The sequence below is a fragment of the Thermobia domestica genome, chromosome 5 (genome assembly GCF_964235325.1).
Source record: "Thermobia domestica chromosome 5, izTheDome1.hap1.1, whole genome shotgun sequence".
Classification (NCBI taxonomy): domain Eukaryota; kingdom Metazoa; phylum Arthropoda; class Insecta; order Zygentoma; family Lepismatidae; genus Thermobia; species Thermobia domestica.
In genome coordinates, this window is record NC_137458.1 from 282,715,518 (window position 1) to 282,738,720 (window position 23,203).

The 23,203-nt window shown below is 36.5% G+C and overlaps 1 protein-coding gene across 3 annotated transcripts in view; it reads right to left on the minus strand.

Moving 5' to 3' along the window:
- LOC145686671 (uncharacterized) overlaps window positions 1-23,203 on the minus strand; it is a 188,349-nt gene that overhangs the window by 67,148 nt on the left and 97,998 nt on the right. For all 3 annotated transcript variants that reach the window (XM_081760181.1, XM_081760183.1, XM_081760182.1), the window contains exons 12-13: window positions 17,990-18,097; window positions 4,622-4,708 (exon numbers count right to left, since the gene is read on the minus strand). In XM_081760181.1, the coding sequence (XP_081616307.1) occupies window positions 4,622-4,708; window positions 17,990-18,097 (195 nt within the window). The remainder of the gene's footprint in view (window positions 1-4,621; window positions 4,709-17,989; window positions 18,098-23,203) is intronic.

Below are 23,203 nucleotides of genomic sequence, written 5' to 3' on the forward strand. Positions count from 1 at the left end.
TCCAATTTTTGTATGGTGCAAGGATACAAACATGACGTAGTATGGAACCTCCAGAAGACAAAGTGTAAGAGAAAGAAATTACAGGTACAGAGAAATGAGATATTTCGTATATATACATCTTCCATCTAAATCTTTCAACAAACCAACCCTGACAATAAAAATTGGAAATAAATTCATACACAGAGTAGATCTTTCAACTATCTAAATCTAAGGTTGGAAAAGAAATGAGATTTTCTCATCATATTGAAATGAAAATGACACATGAATTCATCAACATACTAAACAGAGAATATAAAATACTGTTGCCAGTAACAGTATTGTATAGTAAAGCAGTAGTAACATCATTAATGAGATATGGTTCAAGTATATTGGTAAATAGAATCACGCAGCATGAAAAAAAAGAAAGAAAAAAGAAAAGAAAAAGCAACATGCAAAGAATCTACGAATCTCGTACTAGTAGAGCTAAAAGGAGGATACAGAACGAGTCTCACTACAAATAACTACCAAAAACCCAAAAGAGAGAGTATATATATCTAATTGAAATCAAGACATGAAAAAAATTATAATTGAAAAGTAGCAAGAAGAATGAGAAAACTAACAAAGGTAAGATGAATTTTTAGCTTATCATCATTATGGACAAATTTAATCCCGAAAGAGGAATTATGCAACTAATGCGTAGTTATGGACCTTTCAGGACTACCTAAGAAAAATACAGCACAGAATGTCAGTGGGGAAAACGACAAACACCAGAACAAGTAATATTGAATGTATTATTAGTGGTTTGGGAGCAGAAGACAAAATATAGTAGCACTGAAGGAAATAACTTTATCTGATATGATCAGGGATGAAACCCTCCTAAACGAATGTGAAGAAACTGCAACAAGATACTGAAGCTTTGCAGAGGAAATCAATCCGAGGAAATCCAGTCGAATACAATCAATTCTCGAACCACCGTAACGCGAATATTGTGACAAACTCATAAGCTGTAATAATTATTGTGTGTGTGTTGCGTATAAATATTTAGTTGTTCTAGTGGTCGTGAGAAATCTGATGTGCTGGTCTCAAGTGCAATGTAGTGTAAGTGCAGGGTGTTATATGTAGTACAAACATTGTAATCTATGCGAGAAAACGAGAGCAAAAGAGGGAAGGGGAGGAAAATTGCCAAGAAGTTTGGTTATGACAATATTAAAAATTAGAGATTCAGTATTAGAAGGGAGCAAGGTGGTGTGAGTAAATAACTGCAGAAGAAAAATAACGTCCACGGAAAAGAACAAAGGAAAATCCACCCAGGAGCATCTGCATCTTAAAAACTAGAATTAAAAATAAGAATGGAAAGGTTAGTGTATTATGTAATACATGGTGGAAATTTCCTGAGGGATTCCCTCCCTCGATCACCTTTTGATCCCACCCGAAAGTAACTGAAGCATCCCTTCCAGGGATGCTCGTTTCCCCTCCCACCCTCAAGTTCTTCGATTAGCTTCAGCTAAATAACAAGATAACGGGATAGTACCGTATGTGTACCAATCTCTTCGCGAAAGAATATTTATTTTATGTGAAACCGTAACATATACGACGAAATTTTCTAATTCTCTTCGGGTCTAATTACCCGAGATCTAATTACCTAGATCATAATAATGGAATCGCCTGAAGGAAAATATAATTTACCTTGTTAACATGACGTACCACCACCGTTAGCCTATAGAAGAGCTCTGATTCATTGCAGAACAGACATACAGTATGTAAGTCAGGAATGGTTTCTAGAAGAATACTGAATCATTCTTCACGCAGTGCACATGAAAACAATTTCATCAGCGAGGATAGAGGAAGATATCTACTTCGGACTTTGAACTCCCAAATTCACCATAAATGTTCAATAGTATTGAGGTCTGCAAAACTAGGCAGGCACACCGAGTTTGAATTCCTGTATTTTTCGTCTTTATGCAAGCAGCACCGAGGTTATAAAGAGCGAGACCTATTAACGTGGGTTTTTAATCACAACTGAGGCTTGAGTCCAGTGAAGTTGGGGGGTGCACAGATCATCATACAAAATCAATCTTCACAGTATAGGCCATTCGCCATCAAAATATTTCGCCTCTAAGACAACAGCCTTATAGGACCATGCCATCAGCTCCAGCTACGAAACTGTTGTACTTCACCTCAATGTTCATGAAATCACGCCTCAACAATGTGAAATGTCACATAGCTATCTTGGAAAATTGCATCACTGACCGGAACCATCTACACTATAAACGGCACGTGATCACCTACAATGTCCACATACTAGCGCACATGGAATATTAGGAAACTGAGCAGCTGCTATGTTTCAGGGTAGGGAGCGGACAGTTTAAAGCTTAGGCTTCTTTAGGCATCTGCCATACATAAACATCACTTTTTGTTGGGAATAAGTTGAACGAGGATTAATCGGACCATATTACGTGTTTTCAATCATAGGTGGTCCATATTTTCGTATCCATTGTCTTCGCGTTAAAGCACTGTTAGCGGTGATAAGCGTCTTGAAAATTAAGAACCGACCGTGGATGTCCAGGTTACACAACCCGCGTCGATAATTTTCGCGATAGGCTATTCCAGGTGCTGATGAATTCAGCAGTCACTCTTGCTACATTCGCTCTATAATTCATTCGACAATCCTCTTCAACGCTCTGTGATCCGTGAGGCTTTTTTCTTACCATAATCAGTCTTTACCCATTTTTTTTAAATTTTTTTTTATTTTATTTTTTTTATTATCAGAAAGGCTGACATTCACCTTGGACACGTTCCTTGTGACATACATTGTTCAATGATACCTGGATCAACTAACCGCACACCCACAATTTGGCCTATTTGTAACTAAAGAGGTCTCCTATTTTGCATCATCATAGTCTGCCCGCTTCTACATATTCTTCTATTCCATCCTGCCAGACGTACTACAAAGGATCACCCAATATATCACTAACAATAACAGGGCGTTTCACCCTCATCCTCAGTGTTACTGCCTCACGCATCTTAAATGTTGTGAACTACAGGTGTTTGTTTACACCATCTTAAAAAAATCTTTATAATGACGGAGGCTGTTGTAATATGACAGTGGTTTGAACACAGGAAAACAATGTCACCACTACTGCATGTTCGAGTTGGAAGCTGAGCTACATTCGTATGCGAGCGCACAGTTTCAAGCGTTAGTTCCGATTAGCTCTTTCTTTTGGTACGTGATTGCTTTTAAACAGTGGTTACACATGGATGAGGACGATCCAGGCTACCAAATCTCAGTCAGTAAAAATAAATGTTATAAAGGATCATGATAATAAGGACAGTGAAGACAAGAATAATCTAAATTATCAGAAGTAAAAGGCCATGTACACAATCATCATCGCATCTGTAGAGAGAGATCTTCATATTCAGAAATATTGGTTTACGACGCGTGACTGATTCGTTTGAAGCCTAACACAGAAACAAGCTACAATAGGAAAACTAACAGGCTTCGTAATAGTACAACTTTGTTAGTAACATGAACCAATTTCATGGCTCTACAAAATTTCTGTAGTTGACAGGTCCTTGAAGTGTCAGATAATAGAAGTCGGTCAGTCAGTGAGTCAGATAACAGAAAATAAAAATGTACAAGGTTGTGAAAGTATCTACAGTTAAAAAGAATATCAGAGCTCGATATCCACTAGAATACAGTCAATATTTTAGGTGAACCTATCCCTTCACATACCCACCATCAAAATATGGGAGCAAGAATTCAAGCATAGCAGGACGTGATGAAAATGAAAGATCATGGAGACCCTCAGATGCTACCACCGATGAAAATACTGCCCTCGTACTTAATATAAGAATGCAAGATAAACGATTGTTAACTAGTCGAATTAGAAACATTTTGAAAAATACACTTGCTTTATCAAACGTTTCAGCTCTATTGGTCCCATGTCTCGTGACTTTTGAAGTAAAGCGCCTCGGTACACCACATCATTGAATAATTTGAAACTGTTCCAACGTGGCCTGGACAATTTTCTTTCGCCAAGTATGGCTCCTCAGACTTCCATTTTTTCCCAAATCTAAAACATAGCCTCTTGGTAGACGACGTTTTGCAAGCGATACTGACCGTGGCCGTGGAGTTCTTGTGGTCACAACCTAAAGGTTATTTTCCTACTGGGATAAGGACACTTCAGCATCACTGGGAAGACAATATCAAATCTGTACCTCTTAATTTCCTGAAGGCTAAAAACTTTTTAGTCATTCCTCTAACTATGAAAATTTTAGACACAAGATAAAACTTAAAGGAAAGCAACCGAAGCTTGCAGCTTTTTTTCTCACCTTTCTAATACGGAATTGTATTTTTTTCTAGTATGCTATATTCATTTACATTATACAACACAATTTTAAGTGTAATATCCTATTTTAAATATTGCTTGTATACAATTCAGATTTAACAGACTGCCAGTTTTATGGACATATTTTTGCCCCAATTAATTCGTTAAATGCAAGGTTAACTAAATCCACATTATTTTTTTTTTTTTTACCACACTATATCTGCGTCACAAGACGTAGAAGATAAACACAAAAGCTAGAATATTCCTACACTAAAATCATGAATTAGAAATATATTTGTTTAACTTCCACATACCTGGTGCCTTCTCTTCTGCAATATGACGGGAGAAATATTGGATAACCTTTTCTGCATCTTCCGGCATCCACAAACGGGGTCCACGACCTGTAGTAGATATAACAAACAAGTTGAAAATTACGTTTTATCTTGTCAAAACTAAATATATTTATAACTTTGCTGAACTATTATTTACCATTGAATACGAAGATTGAAATGCACAGTAATGATACTACTAAAATCGACATCATAAATTTGATCCAATAGAATAATCTTTCAAGTGTTTATTCTAGACACAGATTAATGTAACATAAAAGTGATGCTTGAAATTAAATGGCAAGCCCCCAAAGGTAGAGTGAGTTACTGATAATTTGAGTGAAAAAAATAGTAAAATTTAATACATCAGTTTACAATATCTCTCTATCTATTTATAGTAAACAATCTTTAATCCGACAGGTTCGAGCCTATAGCTTGTCCCGGATTATCGAACGTCGATTAAAACATGAATTTTATGTGATTACACACATTCTGAACTTGTGGAGGCAATATAAATATTCTACTGCATAAAGTATTTTCAAGTATAATAAACGTAAATAGTAGGTGGTTAGAAACTGCGTGGTTTAAAAAATGAAATGAAATCTTGAAGTTTTACGTTCCACGGTTATGCCGGCTAGGGTAAAGGAGACGGTGATAATTAGAAATGAATGAAATGGTGGAATGAAGGTGGAAGGAAATGGAAGAATCCCGAGAAAACCCACGCACACGGTGTTGTTCACCACAAAGCTCACTTGGCGCGAGCTGGGATCGATCGAGGACCCTATGCACCAGAGGTGAACGCTCTACCACTGAGCCACCGTGGCCCCTGCGGGGTTTAAAATATTCCTCTTCTTCATAATTGAACAGAGTACAAAACTAAATTCAAACACTGAATATTTATTTAATTGAATATTCTTGCATTTTTCGGTACTGGTTTACAGATTGTACCGAACCATAAAATGCTACATTAAAGAGCACTTCCTGTATGTATCAATTTTAGAGTTTACTAAGCAATATATACTTAGCAAAATATATTACAAAATCAAACTAAAGGGTTTTTCAGAGGAAACACTAAAGGGTTTCTCAGAAATGAAGGCACTAATCTTATTAACAGTGTAATCTTTCATCTCCTTCGCTTTGGTAAGAAAGATGATATCCATTTTGAGCTACAATTTGTTGATGTCGGATAGTGGTTACACATAGAGCGTATCAAAGCCTTTACTTGCAGTGCAACTCGAGCTGAACAAAATATTCTATCCTAGAGAAATAGGTTCTCTGTTTCAGGCAACAGATTTCAATAACTTTGAAAAGCGCTGAACTGAATTTTTGATTCTTCATTTTCGTAATTACAAAAGTTGATGATGTTACTGTGAACGACCAAATATATCCATTTCGATGGTAGGTATAAAATTAGCCATAATAATTTCAGTGTAGAATATTTAATGGAGAACACTAAAAATTGGGAGGGGGATTCACAAAATATTTTGTCATGCACTGGGGTTGATCATGAAGCACCAAAGAAAATATGCGTCATATTGCACTAAAATCGAATATACTTTTAACGAAAACGATCATACTATAGTTTTCTTTATTCAGGCCAGGGAGGGGATAATTCACCCTATCATTCTTCACAGTCTTCACGCCTTTAACAAGAGTCTGATTGGAAGTCTGAAAGAAAATAACACCATAGTGAGTCAAAATCGAATAATTCTGTACGAACTTACGGGGAATATATTTGGTCTAGGAATTAATTCGTGCGGTTGGACAAGAGATGGCGCAACGAACGGAGCATCCCACAGTTCCGTGTATCTACACATGTGTTGCAAACCCCTGTTATCGCGTATCGTTCGAAGTATAGGGCAGTGGATTAAAGCGTCAACAACACCAGTTTGTAGTTAAGTGAACATGGCGCAATTTGTGCCTGATAAAGTGTTTTTGCGGGGTGTCCTGCTGCATTACTTTAACATGCAGAAAAGTGCGACTGAAAGTCATCGTATTTTGGTGGTAGTGTATGGTGACCATGCTCTAGCTGAGCGAACGTGTCAGAAGTGGTTTGCACGGTTTAGAAGTGGTGATTTCGGCTTGGCAGACCAAGAGCGAGCTGGACAGCCAAAAAAATTTCAAGACGAAGAATTGACAGCATCGCTCGAGCAGGATTCGTGTCAAACGCAGGAACAACTTGCAGCAGCATTAGGTGTTGATCAAACAACAGTCTCCAAACGCTTGAAAGCTATGGGAATGATTCAAAAGATGTCACATTGGGTTCCACATGAATTGAAAGACAGAGACGTTGAAAGACGAAAAACCATTTGCGAATTGCTGCTTCAACGACAGAGCAGAAAGGGGTTTCTGCATCGAATTATTACGGGTGATGAGAAGTGGATCCATTACGAGAACCCTAAACGAAAAAAGGCCTGGGTGAAACCAGGTGAACCAGGTCTATCACAAGCAAAACGAGATATTCACTGTGCAAAGTTTATGCTGTGCATATGGTGGGATATGAAAGGTGTGGTGTACTATGAGCTGCTGCAACCGGGTGAAACTATGAATGGAGAACGTTATCGACGACAATTAATGCGTTTGAAGCAAGCTCTGGCCAGAACACGACCAGAATGGGAGAACAGACATGATAAACTTATTGTTCAACATGATAACGCTCGCCCACATGTCGCAAAACCGGTCAAAACCTATTTAGAAAATGTCAGATGGGAAGTTTTACCCCACCCGCCGTATTCACCAGACGTTGCTCCTTCGGACTATTACTTGTTCGATTGCATGAACAACGATTTGATTGGACAGCGGTTTACTTCTTCAGAAGATATCGAAACATGGGTCTCTGACTGGATCGCTTCCAAGGATGAGGACTTCTTTCGCCACGGAATCCGTACATTGCCTGACAGATGGGCGAAAGTGGTGGCTAGCGATGGACAATATTTTTCTTAAGGTATTTATGTATTTTGTGTTTGTACTACAGCTTCAATGTGTGCGTACCAACCGCACGAATTAATTCCTAGACCAAATATATATATTTTTTAAACCACTCTTTAAATAAGGATATTCTGAATTTTGGAGAACCCTCTCCCTTTTACCTCCTTAATTTTTACCGACTTCAGCTGTAAGCAATGAAGATGATAGGGGAGCCCTAAATAAATATAAACACTACATTGTATATAATACTATTTACGTTTATTATACTTGAAAATTGTAAGATTATTGCGTTATGTATATTTCAAACTTGTAACATAGGATGGATTTTAAGCCTCCTACAACATATTCTTGACGGATTTTAACTATAAACAATTGACTTATTTCCTAAGGAAAGCAGATGTCGTTTTAATAAAATCGAACACAACTAATGTAGGTATATTACATGCTGCGGAAAAATACCACCATCGAACTTTAGAAAGTGACTATATCAAAATGAAATGAAATGAAATAAATAAATAAATAAATAAACGTAAATATGGGTTCAAAACGCGTCCTTTCGAAGTTACAAACTGCCGAAAATGCGAAAAGTTGCTTTTTAAAACGCCCTAGCTTGAAAACTATGGAGCCTATCGCAAGTGGGTCAAGGAATTACACAGGGATTGTTATGCGCTCTATTTAAATATTCATGTTTTACAATCCTCCAGCACTGATGAAACGAATGCTTAATTAGTACTTAAAAATGTATCCCCGTATCCTAACTTCTACTATACAAGTCGTCGCGCTAGTACCGGATGACTGAAACATGGGTATTTAGATTAGTCCCCGTGTAATTCCTTGACAGCTTGCGATAGGCATATAGTTTTCAAGCTAGGACGTTTTAAAAGTGATTTTTACGCATTTTCGACAGTTTATAACACGGGGAGTTTTTAGTTTTTTGACCTTCGTTTGTTAGAACTTTTTTTTTTTTTTTTTTCATTCGATATAAGGAGTCGCCTCCTGGAATTTTGTGATCATATATTTTATCCGCTGGCTGTTCGAGAGAGAGAGAGAGAGAGAGAATATGAGTCTGATCCAAGGTGTTATGATACAAACAAGATCCAAGGTGTTATATCTTGGAAAATGACAAGCAGCTCGAAATTCATTTGAGTTTTTTCTGAAAGTAGCACTTCAATATCTCTGTTCTCAAAACCCTCCCTCCAAACCTGGATGCAGTCTTGATCAAAACATATTGCTTTTGTAATAATACACTTTTCAGTTGGTTATAAGTTTAAATTAATTCTCTCTTGATACCTTCACTTCCCTTTCCCCTCCAAAAAAGAAAAAATATCAATGGCACATTATGTAATAGCACCTTCCTTTGGACATCTCTGTTAAATTATTTAGTGAACATGAACTAGGGATTATTGTTTACGAACATGGTATTATATTAGTCTATGTAGGGAAGTAAGTATTAAGCTATCTTTCCCTCTTTGTAAAATTAATAGAATTATTATATTCCAAGCGTACGTTGGAAATTATCTATTATGTAATATATATATATATATATATATATATATAGGGTGTTAATGAACTATACCGACAAACTTTAAGAGGTGAGTCCACACATCAAAATATGAGAATATGGACCTATGGCGAGAAGTTCATAGTTTCAGAGCTAGGGCTGTTCAAAATCGTGAAAAAGCCAAATTTCGAGAGGCCATGTTTCGAATTCGAGAGAGTGTGGATGGTGGTCCTTCTCAGCGTAAAATAAGTCACGCATACGCAATCCAAAAATGCATATTTCATTAATGTTCAATGGGTGTACAGATTATTCCTTGTATTGTCAAACTCCCAGACATGCCATCAACCGAATTTTGAGATATGCTCTGATTTTATGATTGGTACAAAGGAGGCAAACTATAAACCTTGATAGCAGTGCACACGGAATCCTTTGGTGCGATGTCGGAAGTGTTAAGGATCGTCAGCAGCACGGTCTCTCGTACTTAGGACAACGCATGGTGCGATGGTTTCATTCACGCTTATAAGAGAAGAAAACGTGAAATATGCCGTGACGAAATACATATCATCACACGTTACTCCGAATATAAAGAAACATGGAGCTGCCTGTTCCTAACACTTCCGATCTCCCTCCGAAACATTGAATGTCCATTGTTGCCAACGTTTACCTCCTGCCTACTTTGGACTCTTCTTGAAATCACGGTATGTCTGAAAACTCTATTGGAAACATATCTGAGAATTGCACCCTGTAGGGAATACCCTCTACACCTACTGACAATTAATCAATATGCCCTTTTGGATTGTGTATCCACGGCTTCCTTTACGCTGTTAAGAACCACCATCCACAGTTTCTGGAATTCGAAATAGGACGTATTGAAATTGAGCTTTTTCGCGATTTTGGACAGCCCTAGCTCTGAAACTATGCACTTTTCACCATAAGTCCATATGAACCTTTTCTCATCACCTCTTACAGTTTGTCGGTATAGTTCATTAAGACCCTGTATATTTTATATATATATATAGTATACATACAACAATATGTAGAATATTTTACACTGAATAAATCGTTATGGCAAGATTTCGTCCCGCGAGTTTGTGGCCAAACGAGATTTTGTATCCAAACTGTTAATACATTTGTAACATACCTGTAGCTCGAGAAAAAAAAATGCACAAAAATTATTGATTAACTTTCAAAATATATTACTTTTTGTATCCAGTTGCTGACTTTTCCGCGGACTGAGTTGCTACCATCTTCTGAGCCATTTCGCTAAAAATGTTATTCTGGGTTTCACTAAGTTTTCAAATATTTATACGTTACATACCTTTGCTAGTGAATAACTTAAAGTCAATGAAAAATGTTTAAAATAAATAAATAAAGTAAGTAAGCCATGTAGTATCTACCAAATGTTATTAAATAAAGTAGTAACCCATTTCTAAACCTTTTTTTTTTATAGACCAGAAATTTGACTATGCACTAGATGACGTCATAATTGTTGAGCACCTAAATTTATACGCTATACGAAAGGTTCTGGAAAGAATTTCCTGTTTCACTATTATAGAACACGGAAAAATAGACGTCGCTATGCGAAAAAATTAAATTTTTCATTTTTTCGCCCCACGGTTGAGCCGGCTAGGCTGAAGAAGACAGTGATGATGAGAAATGAATGAAATGCTGGAATGAAGAAGTGGGAGGAAACTGGAGAACCTCGAGAAAACTCTCATACACGGTGTTTGTCCACCACAAAGCGTACTTGGCGCGAGCTGGGTTGGAACCAACGACTCCATACATCAGAGGTAAACACTACCACTGAGCCACCGCGGATCTTATGTTTAAATTACACAGCCACACACAAAACTAAAAGTTCTGTGCACCGGACGCCAGAGTATGGATTTGATGTCTTTTGTTACACAGAATCCAGATTTCGAAACTCACAGGATGTCGACTGTGTCAATTGTTTGTTATGGGCGAAAAACGTGTGTCCTTCTATCCAAAATCGCTCAAAGTTTGTGGACCGATCCATACTCTGGGATCCGGTCCACGGAACTTTTATTTTTTTGTGTGGCTATGTTATCTTTCATTGTTTAAGCAGATTTGTTTATCACAGCAGTTTGAAGAGAAATAGTTTTATGTAAGAAATGGAAATTTCTCGTGAATACTTTCAGGCATATTATTTTTTATGATTTCAAATGTACTTAAACACCAACACAACGCACCGAGACACTTCATTTAGCTTTTGGGGATGAATCCCCAATCCAATAGGTTTTCCGAATTCCAGCGTGATTCCTATTTCTCAGTGATAAATTTCGTGAAGGTTGTCCATCCACATCGGTTGTTCTCCATGATATTGGATGTTGTGCATGAAATGATTGAAAGAGATCGGCATGTGACATACCGTGAGATTGTCATCCTTGCACATTAACATGAAAGTAATACATGCGATTTTGCATAGTTATCTGAACGAAAGAAAACTTTCAAGACGTTGGATTCCACACAACTTGACCAAAGCTCAAAAACAGGCTTGTTCCAATTGGGGTAAAGAAATGCTCAAAAAATTCAACAGAGGTACGTCAAATATGGTGTACTACATCGTTACAGGAAATGAAACTAGGAGTTATTCATACGAAATCAAAACTAAACAGCAATCAACTGTTTGAGTGTTTCCATGTGAACCGAAAATAAAAGTTGTTCGTTCGGGGAGTAATGCCAAGCAACTGATTGCCTGTTTCTTCGATTACACCGGACATGTGGGAATCATAGCTTTGGAAGATTGAAAAACTGTAAATGGTGAATGATAGACAATTTGTTTGCCAGAGATCATCAATGAACTGCGTAAAACAAACCCAAATCATCACATCATTCTTCATCATCACAATGCGAGTTCTAAATCAGCACACCAAACTTGATTTTTTTTTTCAGTAAAAATGTAGAATAATGACTTGTCCTTACTCGCCTGATTTAACTCCAAATGACTTCTTTTCGTTCCCACACATGAAAAATAAGATGCGTGGTTAGCGATTAATGTCGTCTGAAGCGGCTGTTCACGCATTCCGAACTGTGGTTTTTGAGGTACTTCTTCAGAATGCTGTGCAAAGTAAACGAAAGGGCTTCAACAAACAATCAAAGATATCTTAAGCATGGAAACGTTTATTCTCCCGCATTTTATAATATTGGAAAACTAGCGCTCCAGAAACTTTTCCAGAAGCCCTCCTATTTTATGTGATTTACCTTCTACGTTTTATATTCATTACCTTTACGTTACTCCTGTAAATTCAAAATAAGTAGGGCTGAGCTTGTATATAGAGCCTTAATCAAAATGTAACTTATGGTAATTATATGTACGTGTATATATATATGTATATATATTTTAAATGACATCAACATGTATTATTGCTTAGTCTTTGTAGAAACGAAATCTTTAATGTCCTACGTTAGGTAAAGGGAGACATAATTAACCCGCGATCAGTCGCGCCTTATGGAGTAACGCAATCGGTCGCGTGTATAGATTTTTTTCTAACATACCATTTTCTCTTTAATGCAAACAAGAAATCCATTCACGTATAGTTATCCCACCCTTACGGATAGCACCGAAACAACAATGTAGGAGTAGGGGAGGTATTTTGAAAAAAAAAAGAAGTTATAGCTAAAAATATATATATATTATGGTTAGATTTTTCTAACGCCGGGACCGATCGCGAGTTAATGAATGATTAATAAAGAACTGATAAAATGGCAATGTACAAACTCACATGATCATCTCACAAATCCTTTGCGCAAGGAAAGTGAGCTCTGCCACAGAACCCTTGCCTGGACTTTCAATATTAAACAACCAAACAATTGCTAATTATTCTATTTGTGGTACAATATGACAATAAAAACTTGTTATTGCAGGAATGAATGACTATTGACAAATCTGATTTTCTTGTCACAATAAACAAACATCAAGTTGTCCAAGAAGTATTGAGCTTTTAGAGGTCTAAGTTGAGAATACATTTATTACGATTTGAAAATTTTGTAGCATTATGAAACCACATATACATTAATTTGTTCGATGGCCCTTTTCGGCAACATCCCGTCACTATAAAATGTCTGTGGTTTCTGACAAAAAAAAAAAAAAAAAAAAAAAAAAGGGCTTCCTTTGAAACTACATCAACAGCATTCAGTATGTTCTACAAAATACCCAAACAAGTGATAGTCTAACGGTGCCAAGTCCAGCTATCGAGTAAATGCGATTAAAACTTCCCAGACAAAATCTTTCAATTTCTGACAGATCGTTAAAGCTGTATGTGGTCTGGAGTTTTCAGCGTGGTATGTGATACCCTTTCTGTTGACCAGTTTCGGTCATTTCTTTTGTATTGCTAGGTGCACTCTTGCTAATTGTTGACAATTCTGCCCGGCGGCATAATTTTGTTCGGTGGCAGCAGATCATGATGCACGATACCCTTCCAATTCCACGAAACGCATAGTCACATTGTCAGTGTGACCTTGTCATGGACTGTGGAGCTTCTCCCCGCTTCGATCACGATCTTCTTCGCACATCGTTGTTGTAGATTATCTATTTTCCATCTCATGTGATTCTGGAATCGATTCTGAAATGGAACGAGTTCGTTCCGTTTCGGTAGAGATTAGCAGATAGAAATTCGATCGAATATATGTTTCCCAGTCAGATCATGTGGGAAGCAAACGTCTCGAGCTTCTTTTTATAGTCAGCTTTCTCCAAATGTCCTAACACTTTGGTGATGAATGTTTAGGTCATTAGCTATTCAAGACCTCTTTTTACATGCCGGTCTTTTTTTTTTTTTTCTCCAGAATATCATCCATTTTTGCTGTGATTGGTTACTCACTGCAACGAGCATCTTGGATATCGGAATTTCCGAATGAAAGCGACTGAACCATCTGCTTGCTACTTGCTCATAAGCAGTAAAAATTTCTTTACAGGCCTGTGTAGCATTTGCGCCTTTATCGAAATAAAATTGTAAAATGAAGCACAACGTGTGAAGTGCACTCATGTTCACGGTGCAATACTTTACGTCTTATTACGAGAACTCAACACTTTTGTACATCTAATATCATTAACTGTCAGATGTTGAATGAGGTCAGCCATGACCCACTGCGACTCACAAACCTTAAAATTTGGGACACGAACTCCACCTCGTGTGCAAAAGGCTCTCTACTGTTTAGACTACTTGATAAATAAATAAAATAAAAATAATTGCAGAAATGATACAACTATAGTTTATTTTCTTTCGCATATTAGCTCACATAATCTTATACCAGTAAGAACTTGCCTGCTTAGTAGGTTAAAGAAATCACGAGCTGAAACATTACTATACCATCCCTACATGCAATACATAAAAGAGTCAATGCATAATACTAAATTTCATCAAGTAACACGTGTGTATCTTTCGATCTTCATTATATAAACTTAATACAAAAACTAGAATGCTGAACAAAAGTACAAAAATAGAAAAACTTTTCTTTCAGTCATTAATCTAATTTGAGAAATCCAAGCAACAACTAATTTTTCTCATCTAATAATTTTTACTGTAAGTGAAATACATTTTGTCCTCACATTGATTACATTTGATTTTAATCAGGGCTTATACTTCTTCTGAAACTAATGCACACACGAAAATGATTAGAGAATAATTTTTAAATGATGTCATAGTATAAATAATAACATTAGTCTGATATCTAAGGATGGTAGTATCTTCATATCAATACTTATGGCACTGATGCATCATCTTGAGAAGAACATAAAAAGCCTCACATTGCATTCGGTCAAAAATGTCGAAACAGTGCAATACAATTTATTACATGGATTGTTCTTTACATTATAGTGATTTTAAACAAGACTTCACAAGAAAAGAAACTTAGAAAAAAATCTCGAAAGTTTTGTCGAAAAAACAAGACAGCGTATTAACATCAGAAATACTTGTCAAAGTGCAATGCACATTTCCGATTATTTACAATGAATAAGAAGAGAAGAAAAAGCAATAAAAAGAATGTACACAACAAATCAATAAATAAACACCAAATATAATCACCCTCCTCTTCTATATCTTGTAGTTAAGCTGAAGCAGACATGTTGACTTTCGAAGTTTTCCTAACAGCTGAAGGTATCGTAAAACCACAGGTATGAAAAGGTTCAAGTGAAAGTAGAATGTATGGCAAATAATTATACAGGATGGTAAGAAACTGTCTGAACAAACTTTGGGAGCTGATTCCCGACACCGAAACCAGCAAAAAAAGTCCTCTGGAACTTTGGTCAATAAGGGATAGTTTAAACCGTGGAAAATGAACTTCAGAGGGCTGTAATTCAAAAACAACACAACCTAGAGTGTACGATTTGGAATGTGACACTAGAAGTCATACCTGCTTCATTGAAAATGTATGTTTCAAACCTCCGCAAGATGTGTGCGAGGGATTCCCCAAAGGAACATAGGGATTACTTGCTAGGTTATAGGGAATCCCAACGTTCCTGAGAATATTTGGACTGATAAAACTTTTTGCTATTATACTGCAGCGAAAACATTGTTTACCAGTGTAAATATTTCCATTATTATTATTATTTTAACTTTACACATGCCATATATCCTATCTCCATTTAAACTTTTTCTTATCTATGTCTTGACAATGTTGCCAGCCGTCAGCGATAATTCGGCGTTTAACATGTTGCTTGAGCGTAACTACAGGATGCAGAAGAGGACGGTTAATACGTTTAAGAGTTTATTGGTAAATCTGTTCTTCAAGCGGATCACAGTATAACATATAAATGCTTTAAAAATTTCCATCAGAGAAGTTTAGTTCCATTTACAACTCTCGTTTTAATTAACAGGTAATATTTTCACTCACAGATTTGTTTTATAACTGGAACTGACTGATGTTAAGTATGCAATCAGAAGAGAAGAACAAAATTGTCAGGAAAACATGATTTTTTTTTTTGGATTAGTGAATGAGATTATCGTTATTTGTTAAAACAACACATATCCAATTTAGTTCAAAAATCCACACACATGACTGATTAAGCTCCCTCTCCGATAAATTATCATTTCCAATGGGATTTTTCAGTTGTATCTCAGCATTTTATGAACACAATATGATTAAATGAATGTACATTATAGGAATTGGCAAAACACTATAGAAACTGAAAAGAAAGCGTTTGGTTAAATGTAACGACGGAACATATGTATGATTGTTCTCCTCGTCAACAGTGATTCTTGATCTTTCACAGAATGACTATCATAGAGTTACATACTTTGTCCTGTATCTCTTTACGTATTTTCCTTTGTTCATTATCAGTTATCCTTCTACGTAAATCTTTTCGTTATTTATTCAGGTATTATATCTTATTTTCATATAAAACATTATACAAGTATAACTAAAAAACACTTCTGGTAAGGCTTAAAAAAATTAAATGTATTGAAAAAACTCATCAACGATTCTCAAATTTATAATTGTTCAAAAGGCAATTCGCTTTCTGTGCTTTCATTCACCGTATAGTTTGTTTCATTGTTCACAAAGAAAATGGAGGATATGATCTACACCAATATCAGTAGGCATTTCAGTTGACGTTCGTGTTTCACAGTTACTTGCATTCGGTATCACTTCTAAGATTTCTACATCAGACGACGACGAACTACCTCCTTTTGAAGGAATTTCCCGACTTTTACAATACTGTCTCATGTGTAATTTCAGGTAGAGTTTGGCACAGTATACACCACAATTTTTACATTGCACTCTTTCTCGATTTCTTTGTTTCAAGTTACGATTACTCATTTTCTCCGTTGATATTTCTCTACTGTTATTAATTGTCGATCTATCATTTAATGTGGAACACTGTTCACGATTTTTACACCAGTTATTCATGTGTATTCGTATGTAAGATTTGGCACAGTACACTCCACATTTCTTACATTGTATTCTAACCGTCTTACCTCTCCCACGTAAGCTAGACATATGCAATCTTTTGAGTACAACTTTTACGCTTTTTGTAATACCCTGATTTCTGGTTAAACTTTTAGTACCAATCGATGCATTGTTCGCGCTTAATCCCGTTGCACAAAAATATGTCACATGTCTTTTTAGCAAATAGCTATTAGTAAAATATTTCTTACATTTTCGACATTGTAATTCATTTCTATCCCGTAACTTTAGCTCTTCAGTTTCTATTTCGCTGCTTTTGTCTAACGGAATGCATAGGCTTTGTGCAGCAGACTTACTTACAACAACTTCTTCCGATGATGGCCCAGCTAACTGGTTTTCATTCAGTAAGTTAGAAATGCCAACTGATACGTTTCCTTGTACACCTCCTGTACAGAACTCTCTCAAGTGTCTTTTCAAATAAGGTTTCTGAGAAAGAAGCTTGTTGCATTTTGGACATCGGACTTTGTGCTTTAAGCCTTCAGTTTTTGCTATAATGTGTTTTCTCACTGAAGTGAGCATACGTGCAGTAGATGGCAGTTTCCCCAACTGCTCTTCAGCCAAAACTTCAGTTTCAATCGATGTGTCACCTGCTTGTGAATCCCTTTTAGCACAAAATCTTAAGTGTCTTCTCATGCCTATATTAGTAGAAAAACGTTTTCTACATTTTGGACATTGTTTTCTATTTTTATAGTGCCGCGTTAAGAATCTAGTTTCCGGATTTTTTAATAAAGTGAATACGTTATGAGTAGAACTCTGACCTACTTGAATCGACGACAATTTGGTAAACTGATTTTCATTCCGAACTTCAGTAGTCGCAACTGGTACATTGTTTCCTTGAAGACTTGTTGAACGATACTCTTCCCAGTGACTTCTCGCATTGGTTTCATTAGCATAATAACCTCCATATTTTGGCCATCCATTTCCATATTGCAAGTTTAATTCTTTCAATGCTATTTCATTGTCTTTTGCTAATGAAATGGATGAATTGTGACTATAAGAATTACCTGTTGCTTGAATCGAAGCTTGCCCGCCTTCAGCTTGTAATCCTTTGCTGAAATGTTGCACTGGTGTTACTTCTGAAGAATAGTCTGTCTTATTTCTAGTGATAGGACCTGAGAAAACAAAAGAAAACAGTTACAAAAGGTTTCATCGTAACTACTAAGATAGTTTCATTACAGGTTACAAGGAATGTAAAAACAATTGTCAGTACTTAAGATAAAGGTAATTAAGTAGAGGAAATTTTATTCTTCCATGATCTTACCATATAAAGGTGGTGGTGATATGATCAATATGAGCTGCTTACCTTCCCTCCACCAAGTATCCACTTAACAGCCTCTGCGTAATCTCTGAGCCCCATTCGATTTTGGTCCATTCGGTTACTAAGAGGACGCTTTAGTGACTACCCACTGCATTTTACTTTTCAAAATGTCTTTAATTAACCTTTTGGATATGAAAGTTTCATCGGAATATTATCATGTACTTGCAACTACCAGGTCTTCAGAAAGTAACTATGCAGTGCCATGTTGTGGTGTGCTAAGTGATGACTGATATGATTGTCAATTAGTAATACAACATTTTCCATTGTTTAACATATTTGACCAGGTATTTGTATTTGTTCACAGGTCCGGTTTTATTGAAGACTAACGTCCTGTGTGACATCATTGTGATCGAGGTCATCATGCTCACGATTGAAGAAAGAGTGTTTCTTGTGGAGTATGTGTTCCGCAATGGAGATAAGTTTACTTCAGCAATAGAAGCTGCATTTGCAGCAAAGTTCCCAAAAGTGAAGATGCCTAACCGCAATGCTGTACGGAACCTCATCACCAAGTTTCGAAAGACCGGAAGCATTCATAATGCTCCAAAATCAGGTAGGCTATCCACAGCCACATCCCCAGAGAAGGTGGCAGAGGTGCAAGACGTGATACTGCACAGTCCAAAGAAATCGGTTACACGACTAGCTCAGCAGGCTCACGTGTCCGTGAGTTCCGCTCACAAGATTTTCCGAAAGTCACTGTCCATGTATCCGTACAAAATTTCGGCGTGCATGAACTGCGAGACACCGATCGCCCGGCGCGTGTGAACTTTTGCAACTGGTTCCTGTCCTTCCTGCAGGACAATGGTAAGGGGATTCTTGACAAAATGTTTTTCACGGATGAGGCATGGTTCCACCTCTCCGGTTACGTGAATAGCCAGAATGGTCGTATGTGGAGTATGAAGAATCCGCATGAATTTCATGAGTCCCAACTGCATGATCAAAAGGTTGGTGTTTGGTGCGCCGTGACTCGTAAACGCATCATTGGGCCCACCTTCTTTCAGGACACCATAAATGCAGAACGGTATTACACCTGCATTCTGGAGCGACTCCTAGGTGAACTGAATGAGGAGGAAATTGAGAATGTCTGGTTCCAACAGGATGGGGCGATTGCACATACTGCCCACAAGGCGATGAGCTTTTTACAGGACATCTTCAGTGACCGCATAATCTCTCGAGGACTCTGGCCTCCGCGTTCACCCGACTTGGCTCCACCGGATTACTTTCTATGGGATACGTTGAAGGGAAAGGTTTATGAAGGCAATCAGCACACCATACAAGAACTCCAAACTGCACTGACGCGTAACATTCGGAACATCACTCCCGATGTTCTGCACTACGTCTTCAAGAACATGCAGAAACGTGTGCAACTGTGTCTTCAAGTGCAAGGGGATCACTTCGAGCATCTCTTATAACTTCCATGACATTAAAGTTTAGCTTCGAGTTAATTTCAGTTGTTTAAAGTGGTTTATGGAAAATAAAATACGGCACGTTATGAACTGCATAGTAGGTTGGAGCGAAAAAATCAGATCTTCGAGTATCGAATTTTAATACAGCTCAAAAGTTGCGTATTCGCATGCTAATCAATGGAAAAACAACGGGAAAAAAATCACACTTTGGATCTTCATTTCGCGCAAACGGCCTTTGAAAAACATGACAGAAAACACCAAAATTTACCTTCATGCGAAAAAATCAAATTTTTGACTATCACATTCTAAAAGGACTCAAAAGTTGCGTATTTGCGTGCTGCTAATCAATGCGAAAATAAGAAAAATAATCACACTTTGGATCTTCAGTACGCATAAACGGCCTAATTTTTTTTAAAAAAAATGACAAAAAACACGAAAATTTACTTTGACGCAAGGAATATACAGATTACTTTATTTTTTCATTTCTATATCGTCTAAATGCTTTATTTTAGTTGTGTGAGGACATGTTTGTTAATAATTCGTTAATGTGATTTTATACATTTTATTTTCATAATGATTTTGCAGCTCTTCGCTTATGAAACGGAGCAGAACTCATCACGAGGAGGTGGCTGCAATTCGATTTCCACCCACATCCTATTCAACTCTATCAATTAGTATGTGCTAAATTATGTTGATTTAGTCAAGGACGTTGTCCGTAATTCAGATTTTTAATCAAATTTTGGCATTGTGAGTCTTGAGAGCAAATTTACTCTAATGTAGCCATCCCTGTTTTCTTGTGCGTACACTTTTCCTGAAGAATCAGTGACAAGTTTGACACATCTTTCAACTTCCTGTATTCACACACACACACACACACATATATATATATATATATATATATATATATATATGTCCCCTCCCCCTTCCCCAATTTGCGGGGCTGAATTGTATTTAAACGGCATCAGAAGTGTCACTGTTCATCTCAGTGACCCCGAAAATTATGGATTCGACATTAATATCGGCCACTTCCGATCATTTTTAAAATGTCTCTCCCATTCCCCAACTTTAAGTTACAACGTCAAAGTGATATGACAAAAACCATCTCAGGTTTAAACTTCATCTCCGCTGTAAATTTCATCGAGATCGGTCCGATGGTTCAAGAGTTATTAAGTTTTATATATATATATATATATATCCCTCTCACCTAAGATCTACCGTCAAAGTGAAATGATTAAAAAAAATCTCAGGCCCGAAACTAATCTGTGTTAAAAATTTCATCGAGATTGAACGTTTGGTTCAAGAGTTATTAAGCGTTATTTATTTTTTAACTCCTCTTTCCCCTAAGTTATATCGTCAAAGTAAATACCATCTTAGGCCCGAAGTTCATCTTTGTTGAAAATTTGATCGAGAGCGGTCGGGTGGTTCAAGAGTGATGAAGTCACAAAGACAGTCACTTTCATTTTTATTTTTACATATATCTCTCCTCCGTCCCCCTCTCCTACGTTGCACCGTTAAAATTAAATGACAAAAATTATCCCAGATCCGAATCGTCATCAATGTTGAAAATTTGATCCGAGATTGGTCGGGTATTTCAAGAGTTAAGTATTATTTATTTTTATAGATCTCTCCCTTTTCATCCCCTTCCCGTAAGTTCTAACCTAAAAGTAATATGATACAAAAACACCTCAGATCCGAACCTCATCTATGTTGTAAATTTGGTTAAGATCGGTAGGGTGACTTAAGCGTGATGAAGTCACAAACACAATGACTTTTATTTTTAGTTTTTTAACATATATCCCCCCTCCCCTCTTCTACATTGCATCTTAAAAATGAATCATGGAATTAATTGGGATAAGACGGAAGTATTGGAGATGGAGAAAAGAATGATAATAAGGAAGTGGAAAGAAGCGGATTGGATAAAGAAGGTAGGAAGAGATAAACTGATGAACTGGACAGGGGGCTTACCAATTAATGAATTATGGCAAGGAAGTTTGAATAACATAGAGAAAAAGAATAATAATAATAATAAAGGCCCTTACAAGAATCAAAAATGAAGGAACGTGATTAATTGGAAAGTTAACACGAAAACTTATAGGATTGGCTGAAGGCCTCAGTAAATAAGAAAAATAAATAAATTTTTTTTTTAAAAAAAAGTACAATGACTATATGTCTGTTAAAAGAATTTAAACTTTTTTTTTATAACAATGACTATATATAGGACGGTTAAAGAATTTAAACTTTTTTATAACAACATTTATATATATGTCTGCATTTTCATTAATTTCGATAGTGTCTGAAGGAAGTATATGCTAGATATCCGAAACAGTTACAAATTATAATTTAAAATAAAGTTAAGTTTTAAGCTTTGGTCAGTGTCTCTTTTGTTAAAAATGAAATTAAAACATTCCAGGTCCGACCCTTATCTGTGTTGAAAGTTTGATCGAGATTGATTGGGTGGTTCAAGAGTTAAGTCACGAACACAGTCACTTTTATTTTTATATATATATTGATTTTAGTATATCTCCCTCTCCTCTCCTCCCCTACGTTGCTCCGTCAAAAAGAAATGATAAAAATTACCCCAGGCAAGAACCTCATCTACGTTGAAAATTTGATCGAGATTGGTCGTTTGGTTCAAGAGTTATTAAGTTTTGTTTATTTTTTTTATAATTCGCATCCCCTAAGTTCTACAGTCAAAGTGAATAGCTAAAAACACTCAAAGGCCAGAACCGCTTTTACGTAAAAAATTTGATGGAGATCGGTCGGGCGGTTCAAGAGATTAGGGGTCACAAACATAGTCACTTTCAATTTTATTATATATATATATATATATAATCCTGAACCGTTTTGTACTTAGAACGAAAGTCCCATAATCAACAGGTTCGAGTTCCTTGTCACCTATACTAATAAAACTAATGGAGGAATGAGTATGTATACATGTTTGCCAATCAATGGCCTAAATAGCTACTGGACTGATTTCCAGGGGACGTATATAAAACATAGAATGAACCTACAATTTAAACAAGTGGGTATCGTTTCACAGTGTGATACTAGGTCTTAACTATACAAACAGAATATTCAAACTTGATGTAGTGCATCCGTAAGTACTGGTTGCAATAAAGTAAGGTTTAACGGGGACGTCAGCAGCGAGGCTATTTGTTCCCGTCATGACCAACACGGACTATGTAGACAAACAGGAAACAAGGTATAAAATAAATACATAATAACAATGGGAAATAAATACTAATAACAATAGTATTAGTAGGAATAATAGAGAAATATATAACAGTGGCAATAAATAGGAAAGATTTATCAATCATATCATAATCACTACAATAAAACTGAGGTATTAAATTACAAATTTAGTATGTAGATATCATTGTTGCAAGTCCAATCCAAGCTAATGTTGGAAGCTATGTAGGCAGTCAATAAATTTTGCCAATTTCTATCAATATATTTAAGCAACCTTGGTTTCTTTATAAAACAACAGGCATTCAGGC